General features: G+C 44.2%; 1 protein-coding gene across 1 annotated transcript; it reads left to right on the top strand.

The window, feature by feature from the left end:
• The first annotated feature begins 4,512 nt into the window (after positions 1 to 4,512).
• LOC123102265 (uncharacterized) lies at positions 4,513 to 11,415 on the top strand. Its single transcript, XM_044523564.1, has 14 exons — positions 4,513 to 5,131; positions 5,214 to 5,262; positions 5,502 to 5,587; positions 5,681 to 5,880; positions 6,877 to 6,922; positions 7,464 to 7,540; positions 7,634 to 7,663; positions 7,751 to 7,846; positions 8,377 to 8,479; positions 9,070 to 9,152; positions 9,438 to 9,560; positions 9,697 to 9,808; positions 10,142 to 10,249; positions 10,363 to 11,415. The coding sequence occupies exons 1-14, from the start codon at positions 4,688 to 4,690 to the stop codon at positions 11,128 to 11,130; spliced, it is 2,325 nt and encodes a 774-aa protein (XP_044379499.1). The 5' UTR covers positions 4,513 to 4,687; the 3' UTR covers positions 11,131 to 11,415.
• The last annotated feature ends 266 nt before the right edge of the window (positions 11,416 to 11,681 follow it).

Below are 11,681 nucleotides of genomic sequence, written 5' to 3'. Positions count from 1 at the left end.
TGCCCATGGCCGTCTGGCCTCGCTGCGCCCCTGGCCGCGCGCCTGGCCCCGGCGCGCTCGCCCGCGGGCGCCCCGCTCCAGGGATCCACCACGCCATCGCCACCCGGCTCGACCACGCCGTCGTACCCGACGCCTCCGTCGAGCTCCAGCACCCCGTCGTACCACTCGCCGCCCCAGGGATCCACCACCCCATCACCACCGCAGGGCTCAACCACTCCATCGTACCCGACGCCGCCATCCAGCTCCAGCACCCCGTCATCCCACTCGCCGCCGCAGAGCACGCCGGGGACCCCGTCGTACCCGTCTCCTTCGTCAGGCACCCCGTTGCCAGTAGGAGGCCACGCGCCGCCTCCCCCAACCTCGGCCGACAAGCCAGACGGGCGGTACGCGCCGCCTCCGGGCTCGTACGGCCCCACGACGCCCTCCGGCAGCCACCAGACGCCGTCGCCGCCCACGGAGTACCCCGGCTACGCGCTGCCTCCCCACTCGCCGGGGACACCAGCCACCACCACGCCTCCATCAGAGACGCACCCAGGCACCCCGTCCTCGCCGTCGTCGGGAGCAACAACGCCGTCCACGCCCGAGCACTGCGCGCCGCCGTCCACGCCCGAGCACTGCGCGCCGCCGTCGTCGAGTGCACGCGAGGTGTTCGAGGAAATGCCAGAGAGAGGAGGAGGAGGAAGAAGAAGATTGATGCTGACAGGTGGGCCCATCCTGTCAGAAATGCGTTTAGAAGAGGCCAAGCGAGCGATTTCGCGACTTGGTAGTTTTTTGCCACGGATTAGCGAGAAAGTGGTAGTTTTCGGGACAAAATCGTAAAGTGGTAGTTTTTCGTCACGGTTCCGTGAATTGTGGTAGTTTTTGGTTAAATACTCAGAAAATTGTAAGATTTGAGAATATCACAATAATCCGCTTCAGTTTTAAGTTGGAGAAGAAATACATATCAACATTAGCTGACATGCCGAGCTAACTAGCATTATGGAACCAACTTGCTGGAACCTTCATGTACTGGCACCTTATCTAAAATCCAATTGACAAGAAATTATTGGTGAAACCTGACTACTTATTCGCACATCAGAAATTATAACATGGGAAATCTTTTGCTGCAGTACCTTTTTCTTGTCTCTCTTTGCTTCCTGTAGCGCATATTTTGATCTCTTTTCAATTGGACCTTTTGTTTGCTTAGGAGCTCTAAATCGCTCTGTTCTAATATCTTCAGTGGTTTATTGTTCAAATGATGAGTTCGAAAGTTGAAACTCCCAAAGATTGAAAGCACATTCCTCTCTGGAACAATTTTATCACATACTATACTAGTTATGAATTCAGATTATCAGCCTGCAATCATATGTTAACTTATTGTTCAGTCGTTGATGTATATACTGCAAGGACAGAAAATTGTAAAACTGACGATACTAAAGAGATCAATCCCCACACAGTGTGACCGATGTGCCTGCTGCGAGGATGAAGCGCCATCATGCCGCGCGGCCGCCGTCGACAAGAGTTCCTGATGTTCCTCGCAGTGACTAACTGCACCGCGTGTCGGATCATCTGAACAGGCAGCTCGCAAGGAGAACGCATCGTCGTGCCGCACGGCCGTCGGCCGTCGCCGCCGCCGTCCTCGCCGCCGCACGGCCGCCGCTGCTGTCGCAGCCGCTGCCGCCGTCTCCACCGCCGCCTCGCCGCTCCGTCGCAGCCACCGCTGCCGTCGCCGCTGCCGCAGAGGTCGTGCAGAACCTAGACAGCTTCGGGTGGGAGTGGGAATAAGGATTAAGGCTTGGCTCAGTCGTAATCGAGGACTGGTGCTTTGAGATCTGTATTAACACGTTTCGTGAATCGGAATGGGTCTCACGTCGTATAAGATTTTTTTCCTCAAACACCTGATTCATCATACGTGTGTAGCTGGCCTCTTCTTTCCTTTTCTTTTTCCATGACAGTATCACGATCTGACTAAGCCCTTGTGCCCTAATTTTTTTTCGCCAAACAAATCTCTAATGCATGCAACGCTCCAGTCCCGGCACAGTGCCAACTCTTCTGAAATTCAGCTCCGTGCACGTGGCTTTCCTTGGGCCTTGCACAACCAGCTGCTGCTCCTGGGCCACTGCACACGTGTACCTCGTGGCTACACAAGGGCCTTGCCCACCAAGCACGCACACAACCAGCCCCACCCGGGCCAGCCAGCTACGCCATGCCCCACGAGCCGCCTCGGCTTTGCGCCTGCGTCCAACCCTTTGCCTGCAGCCCTGCACACGCACCTGGTGGCCACCGCCTGTACGTGTTCCGCTCGGATCAAGCCGCTACGAACCCAGCAAACGCGGATGCTGATCTCGTCGAGTTCCCGAACAAAACGCTGCTTCCGATTGCTCTTTCCATCAAACACGATGCCGTCTTCCACGGATCTTATCTCAGCAAACTCGATCCACCGACACGAAAACTACCGCTACCATGCCTTCAATCATACACATTGCACCTTCCAAGATATCGTTGACAACTTCCACGTGTTCTCCTCTAGATCAACAATCAACAGCCCGAACAACCTAGCTCTGATACCACTTATTAGAATAAATTCAAGGCATACCGTCGATCATCCGAGGACCAAGCAATCACACGAGGCACGACACCGAGATTTGTTAACGAGGTTCACCGATATGGCTACATCCCCGGGGCCTGACTATGGGCGTTCCTCCCCATGACACCGCTGCAATACCGCACCCGGTCGCCCTGGACACCGGCACATGCCGTCGGCTTCCCCTGCGTTCCGGTGCTATTATGTTGGCATAGGTTACATCATGTGTCTACCCCCTCTATATATGAGAGGCCTAGGATACAAGTGCCCTACTTGGACATAACTCCATATCCTATCTAAACACAATACAACTACAAGTCCAACTGTAACCTACCTTGTACACTATATTCGACACAACACCAACATATCAAGGTCACACCAAAGAGGGCACCATCATACTAAAGTGGTGGCATCACATGACTTATGGATTCCGCATGCTTTCGGAATGCCGGGATCTCACAACGACATCAATGTACTTGAACGATCTCCGGTGTTCAGGAGGCTTTGCAACGGGGAATCGCCACCGGGCAAGTACACTGTCAACAACCCTGAGTACAACATGAGATACTATATTGCTGACGACATCTATCCTCAGTGGGAGGCATTTGTGAAGATCATATCTGAACTGCAGAGCAGCAAACAAAGTCACTTTGCAACAATGGAGGAAGCGCCTAAGAAGGATGTGGAGAGGGCATCCGAAGTGCTTCAATCTCGTTGGGAGGGGGGGGGGGATTGTCTACGGAGCTGCAATGATGTGGGAATCAAAAACTTTGTGGTAGCTCATGACATGTTGTGTTATTTTGCATAATATGATTGTCGAGGATGAGAGTGATGGTGTAGCCCAAACCAATAATTTTGAAGCACCCGGAGAACAAGTTCAAATCCCGGAAGATCAAGATGCAGTTTAGCTTATGAACTTTCTATAGATGCATCAGAATCTTCGAGATCACCAGATGCACGCGCAACTACTCAATGATTTTGTGGAGCATATGTGAAATCGTAATGGAAACCAAAGAGCTAATGTTTGAGTTGTGCATTTAAATAAATTTTATGTAAGACCCATGCATTTTTGGTACCAACATTTGTTATTACGTGCGATATTTGCGTGTATGATGTGCATGCATTTGCATGGATTTGAAAATTCGGATTTAAGATATATGGATGCCGGACACAAGATATAAGAGGCCGACAAGTGCTGTTCGCGGACGCGCCCGCGGATGTTACTAGATTTGTCCAAGTCTGGCTGTAGATGCTCTAACAACACTTGTATCATCGTTTGGTAGAAGTCTCCTCCTCAAGAAATTCCACTAGTATTGTATGAGAACGATATAATCCCCATGATTAAGCAATAATTTTTTTCCAAAAAAAAATCACATCGTTGACTTTTTTTTCTTCAAAAGATCCTCGTTAGGCACATTTTGAAGTGCCAATTCACTTATTTTGTTCCGTACCTCATATAGTCCATATTAATATCTCTGTAAAGAGACTTGTACTATTTAGGACAAAGGAAGTACAATATAAAATATGATACTCCCTCTGTTTCTAAATACAATCTTTTTATATAGATTTTATTAATATAAACTACATATGAAGCAAAATAAGTGAATGCACACTCTAAAATCTGTCTTTACGTATCCATATGTAACCCATATTAAAATCTTTGAAAAGACTTATTATTTAGAAATAGAGAGAGTAGTACTGAAATACTATACGTTAGCCATTCGAATCCGATCCTATTTCACCGATACTTAGATCACACCGTTACTTTTTCGACTTTTTTTTTAAAGATCCTCGTTAGCACGAGCAAAAGCGTCGGAGTCCGGGGAAGCAGGCTCACCGCGCAAGCCGTCCGTCCACCTGTACGTACGTGTAACGAAGAGTCGAAGATTCCGAGTAAAAAAAAACCCGAAGATTGTCGTATGTATAAATGTCTCCAAATCCGCGAGCAAATCTTCCCGACGAAGTTTTTACGCTTAATTAAGTTGCGGGGTAATACTAATAGCCGCGGCAACCTCCCGATTTCCCCCCAAGCCCAAAACCCAAACCCCAAATTTCCCTCTCCCCACAACGTCCCAATCCGCATTTCCTCCCCGCCGATCGGCGGCGCCGGCGCCGGCGCCGCGGATGACGATGGGGGCGTCGTCGTCGAATAGGATCCATATCGACTGGGTACAGATGTTCAGCCCCGCCTCCCCCGGCCGCGACGATGACGTCTGCTTCGACTCCCCTCCCTCGGCGGCCGGGAAGGGGAGGGCCAAGGGGAATGCGTCCGCCCGTTCCTCCCCCGGCGAGGGATTCGTCTCCCCTCCCCCGGCGCCGGCCAAGGGGAAGGGGAGGAGGGATGCGGAGGCGGAGGGGGAGTTCTCGGGGAGATCGGATGACGGGCTGCGGCGGGACATCGCGGATTTGTCGGGCGAGGAGCTGCGGCTTCAGATCACGTGCGTCCGCAGCACGCACCCCGCGTTCGGAGGCCTAATCGAGCAGGAGAAGAGGGAAGGCCGCAAACGCCTCCTCCGGCTGCTCGAGGAGGAGGCGCGGCGCCGGGGGATGGGTACGAACAGCGCCAAGGTTCGATCCTGCACTCGTGTCTGATTGGGCCCCCTCTCCCTCTCGCAACCTGTTTACATGGTCATGGTGTGTTTATTCGCAGGATGGCGGTGCTTCCTACCGGGATCCTCGTTCTGATGCTTACTTACTTGGTAAGGCTTTTTTTGCTTACTGCATGTTCAGTTATGAGCTTATACCTTAGCAATGTCCAGAGATCGGTTGGCAAAGTATGGGTACATGGGAGCTGTGAATGGAGTTGGTACAGGAAATGCATTGTATGCAGTTTGGTTTGAACATCTAATGAAAATATGACGACTGTCGAATCTGTTCCACCTAATTTGCTCACAACCATGCTATGCCCAATTTTAAGTGTAGTGTGCCCTTTTTGCAGATGTCGATGATTCGGAGGCGGAGCGTGCTCACAGATACCATCTGAAGTTATCTCCCATCCGCTCGACAAAGAAAAACTACGGAGGGGTATATACTCTATAGTATGACGTGCACGTCTTCTTGTTGTTGATAATCTGTAAAAATCTCTTCTAAATTAGGATGAGATCGTGGTGAATGCAGCTAGGTGTGGTTGCACGGAGAAGTTTGAAGCAACCTGGACGAATGAGACCTATACCAGAGGATAAGATGTACTCAAGCAAAACATCTCCATCTACTTTATCTGGGCATAAACAGAGAGTCCGTGCCGTTGATCCAAAGGAACATGATAGAGAAAAGCGTCGGCAGATTCAAAGCAACTTTTTCAGCAATCCTGCAAATAGGTATGTGTCAGATTTTCAGAAAATCAGGGCAACAACCTTTATGCATTTCTAACAGAAATGAAACATGCCATCCTGTGTTAAGCTTATTAGCACACCACATGAGTGCCCATTTTTAGTTTTGACTGTCCCTGTTCCCGGCATCCCTGCACAACCTGTTTTAGGATCTCCGTGTTACTAATTTACAATGTTTCTGTCAGTGTGTATTGCACCTTACTAGTATTATTACTACTTGTGTTTGGCAATTACAAGAGACTCCATTTACAGCTCTTTTATGATTTAGTTTCAAATTCCAACGAATTTTTAAGCTGCACTTTTAATAGGAAGTCACTGTTTTGTAAGAAAGTATTTTGACGGAATTATGTATGTATATGGCTACTTGGTTCTGCTGTGTTCTGGAATTGTGCAGACTTGGTAGTCGCAATGGAGTTCTGAGACAGGAATCTTGATCATTTTTAACAAATGATAATAGTATCACTTTACTTGATTCAGATTTCAAGCATATGCTGTTTTGCTTTCTGCAAGGCCATGATTGTGCCATTCTTTTAGGAAGAAAATGCCTTCTCTCTTGTTTTTTAGGTGCACTGTGCACTTATACATCAGCAGTATTAATATCAGTACTCCACTTTGTTAAGACCTGCTTGACATAAGTTATTGAAAATGTGTGGACTACATATTCTGGTGAAATGTTATATATCCAATTCTGTTATACTCCTCTGTTCCTAAATATAAGTCTTTTTAGGGATTTCAATATGGACTACATACGGATGTACATAGACGTAGTTTAGAGTGTAGATTCACTCATTTTGCTCTGTATGTAGTCCATATTGGAATATCTAAAAAGACTTATATTTAGGAACGGAGGGAGTAATAAGCATTGCGGATATTATTCACATACGTCATACAGTCTCTCTCAGTACTTCATACAATACATCTCAGTATACTATTACATTTAATCAAAATATTAAGCTGAGATTCCTTTTCAATTCTTTGACACAGGTGGAATGTACAGCATGGAGATTCATCTGTTTCATATTCTCGAAAGGTGGGTACGCTGACAACGTGACAATCATCTAGATCAATGAAATTACTATTCTACTCCCTCCGTTCCAAATAAGTGTAATGGTTTTAGTTCAAAAGTTCAAATTTGAACTAAAACCAAACTAAAACTATGACCCTTATTTTGGAACGGAGGGAGTAAAAGTTTCCTTACTTTTTGCCCCTGTACAAATGATCCTTATTTCCTATTGCTTGAGTGGTCAAGCTACAAAGCTGTCCTATTGCATGCAGTGTGAGTGCATTTGAGCTGTTTACGATTAATGACATTTCACTTGTTACATGATGCTGGCTTCTGCAGAAAACTGGCCTCCTCCATTTATGTACACTGCCACACTTCCCATTAATAGTTTGGCCGTGCTAATTAATTCTAGCACTGGGTCTGTCCTTTAAGTTAGGTCATCATCATGAAATAAAACCAGGATGTTTTTTGGACAGTGTACTTGCAGTAGTAGATTGATCATCATGCCACTTTTAGATACAAATTTGACCTTACACAGCTACATTATTATATTGTATACCTATACTAGGTTAATGATGTGGTTCTCGTGGATGACGAAGATGCGCAATCTGATGAATCAGTAGACTGTCGGGTGCCAGAGGAATGGTAAGTAAGGAGCTTCACCACCAACGTGTTTTCTGTTATGCATACTGAGCTAAAGTTTCAACTTACTATTTGATAAAACAATGGGTTTTTCAGGAACTACTCAAAAATTTACTATCCATCAAGGTGAACACTGCATTTTTTTTGAAGACCTTCAGTTCATGGCAGTGAATTTTTCTTTAGTTCTGTCATTAACACTAAACATTTGAACAGAGATGATCCAGAAGCTGTAGAGCTCACCAGTTCGGATATCAAATGCCTTGATCTTGGAGTATATTTGTCGTCCCCTGTAATAAACTACTACATTCAGTAAGAATATATGTCCCTATCTTTCAAGTTTTGCTTTGTATCATTCTATGATCTTCTCCTTTTAGAGACTGCTTGAGCACATCATGTGTCTTTGAATAATACTCCCTCCATTCACCATTATAAGATGTTCTAACTTTTTTCTAAATCTGATGTATATAGACGCCTTTTATTGTGTTTGTTCACTCATTTCAGTCTGAATCTAGTCTATACTGAATTATCTAAAATGTCTTGTAATAGTGAACGGAGGGAGTAGGAAGCAATCAATTCTTTATGATTTGAGAACATTTAGGTGTTAATGCACCTAGTTGTGCTGCCTGTTGGTATTGAAATGTCCGGACATCATCAAGCTATCTATTTGAGCTGTTGAGCTTGACGAATTAGTAAAAATAGCATCATGTGAATTTTTAGTCATCCACTTACTCAGAGATGTTAGAATTGTTTAAAGTTAGGACTTGTGAATTCTGTTCATAACAACTTTGCTTCTAAATGGATGTTTCTGTTTAACTCTTTGTATGATATTCTTCTGGCAGATACATCAAAAGAGACAAATTTCAACGTGAAGCTGCCAGAAACAATTTCCACATGTTTAACACATATTTTTACAGCAAGCTTCAAGAAGCATTATTTGGGAAGGTAAGATTGTCTTTCTATTGAATGACTTGAATACTGCTGCAAAAAATATATGTTAGTCTTCTCCAAGTTCTATTATTCATGGTACATGAGAGTACTTTGGAGATGAGCTTTTTGTTGTTTGCTTGGTAAAATGTGATAGTGTAAGCTATTACTCCCTCCATACGGAATTACTTGACGCTCAAACGGATGTATCTAGCACTAAAATAGGTCTAGATACATCCGTTTGAGCGTCAAGTAATTCCGGACGAAGGAAATACTATACTGTGTTGTAGTTGTCCTTTCTTAGTATCTTGAGTTCTTGACTCTTGTATATCTAATAGTCTTTTTATGATTTATCTTTCTTTTTTATGTAGTGTTGTACTATTTTCATATGGTGTTTTCTCTGAATCTTATTCTTAGTGATACATGAGTACTCTGGACATATGCTTTTATTGCTTCCATGTTAAGATGCGATAGTAACAGGCATATGTCCAGAGTACTCTGAATTTTTGGACAATGTGTTGTAGTTGTCCTGTCTTAGTACTTCACTACTTGTTTCTTATAAAGTACTGTTTTGATAATTTTAGATTGTAATGCTCCACTTTTTCTAGGGCGAGTTCGTGAAGTTGAGAAGATGGTGGAAAGGTGTCAATATATTTCAGAGAGGATACATTATACTGCCAATCCATGGAACGTAAGTTAGTTACTGGAATAGGAATTCTAACATGTTTGTTATTTATATGCTTGCAAATATAATTGACGGCTCATGTTATTGATTATTTTATCCAAATGCACTCTTGGATAAGTTTTATAACTCCATGCTCCATCTGGATCTGCAGTTTCAGATGCCTAAGTATCAATCCTTTAGTAATCTGATGAATTGTTTTACAAGCATTGGGTTGTGGCCTATGAGGTTTATAACATTATGTGTACTTTTTTTGGTATTTCTGCTAAATGCATTTTTGTCTTTGTTAATTAGGGCACACTGGAGCCTGGTGATTATCTGCATTCCTGCAAAAGAGAGTAATTCAGGACCAATCGTACTTCATCTGGACTCCTTAGGGATGCATCCTACTGATGACATTTATCGTACAGTTAGGAGGTAAGTGACATGACGACTATTATCTAACAAGGAAGCTGGAGACTGATGCTTGATGGCTGGTTCACTTGTTGATGAGTTCTATGATTTTGATAGCGAATAAACTCTTCATAACGCTGATGTCGTCAACTGTATGTAGATTCCTTGAAGAGGAATGGAAGCATTTAAGGAAGAACCCTCCTTCTGACATTTCTATTTCAGACACAATATGGGAGGATCTTCCAAGGAATATACACAAGGAAAATGTTGACGTAAGTGTTATGATGGGTGGATACTTTATAGAAGCAGACGATGCAGGTGTGTCTTAAAAGCAATGAGAGTTGATTATGGAGAAATACACCATAGTTCATAAGCAAGGAGGCATTTGATAACGAAAAGCGAGTTGTTTCTTCTTGCTTGACTTATCACCTAGGAGTCTAGTACTCAAAACTCTTTAGATCGCTAACTATCCAGGTCATTGAATCTTTTTTTTTTGGTTTGGAATTGGTTCCTGGATTTCTACACTCAAAGTTGTTTAGATTGTGGTCTGCAATTAAATTACATTTTTATCTTGGTACATTCTTATAAATTGTTACAATGACCAGGTTCCAGGGCAGAACAATGCATATGATTGTGGCATCTTCATGCTTTACTATATTCAACGGTTTATAATTGAAGCACCAGAAAATTTCACAAGAGATAGACTTGTCATGGTTGGTGGTGCCAACTCCTTTCTGTATTTCTCAGTTCTTATAATGCTTTGTCTGTTTAGCTTAGCGAGTTTCTTTCTCAAGGGTTTAACACTGAGCTTGTATTGGCTTTACAGTTTAGTCGCAGTTGGTTTAGATCTGAAGAGGCTTCTAATTTAAGAAACAAGATAAGGAAACTACTGCTGAAAGAGTTTGAAAGTGCGAGGGTTGATGATGTTATGTCTGAGGCAGCTACAGCTGATGGCTCTGATGATGACTGTTTCATGAAGGAAGGAGAATCAGAGGCACCTACAGCTGATGGCTCTCATGAAGACTGTGTGATGATGGAGGGAGAATCAGAGGCGGTTATACCTGAGGCAGCTACAGCTGATGGCTCTGATGATGTTAAGACAGGGGCAGCAACATCTGATGGCTCTGATGAAATCTTATGGAAAGGAAAATCAGAAGCAGTTGCATCTCGTGACAGTGATTTAATGGTGGTAGGAGGTGGAGACACATTTGAGGGAACACCTTGGAGCACCCGCAAAAGTGATGGAAGGAACAGAGTATGTGTTCTTTCTGAAGAGGCTACATTGCCTGGTAGCGCGGTGAAGGACGATGAATATACGATGAAATCAGATCTTGACAGCTCAGAAAGTGAAGAAGTTGTTGAGTTCTTACCTTCTGACAATGACAATGACAATGACAATGAAGAGGTCATGCATAGAGGAACAGGGCCGGATTTATTTTATTGTGATGACAGCTGTGACAGTGAAGCAGAAGAGGTCACAGGTGCTTGGAAGCGAAGATCAAGAACAATGAAGAGGCCAGACAGAGCCGGTGATGTGCAGATCATAGAAGATAGAAAGCCAAGAGCTAGATTGGAACTCTGCCGCATGACGTGACATGAAGGGCTCATCCACCCATTTCCAGGATGACCGAAAACCAATCCGTATGATAGTAGGTGATGAAAGGCATAATGTATTGCCGGACAATGCATGATCGATCAATCTTCCCCTAGCTCTTCTTGCCCTTGGTAAACTTTTGGTAGTAAGGCCATGGGCGTGGGTTGGGAGGGGGATTTATAGTGTACAGGTTAAGCATATAGGGCATATCCAGACTGCAAGACTATTACAAAGTGGCGCACTCTTTTGCAAATATAAGCTATCGAAATGATTGTGTTATTGTTACATACTACTCTCTCTGTTCCAAAATATTTGTTTTTTTTAGAGATTTCAAATGGACTATCACATATGGATGTATATATATACATATTTTAGAGTGTAGATTCACGATTTTATATTAGTTTAGAGAGGGAGTATTTAGGAACGGAGGGAGTAGTTAGTGGTATTATCATTTCACAACCAATCTTGTTTGGCACCAAGAACCGTGTTGGATACCATTCTTGCACTTCATTTCTTAGCCATCATGTTGCTGCAAGTCTTTTTGTTTGTTA

Source organism: Triticum aestivum, chromosome 5A, assembly GCF_018294505.1.
Source record: "Triticum aestivum cultivar Chinese Spring chromosome 5A, IWGSC CS RefSeq v2.1, whole genome shotgun sequence".
Taxonomy (NCBI): domain Eukaryota; kingdom Viridiplantae; phylum Streptophyta; class Magnoliopsida; order Poales; family Poaceae; genus Triticum; species Triticum aestivum.
Note: the sequence above shows the minus strand (reverse complement) of the source record. Positions and strands in the feature narration are given on the sequence as shown.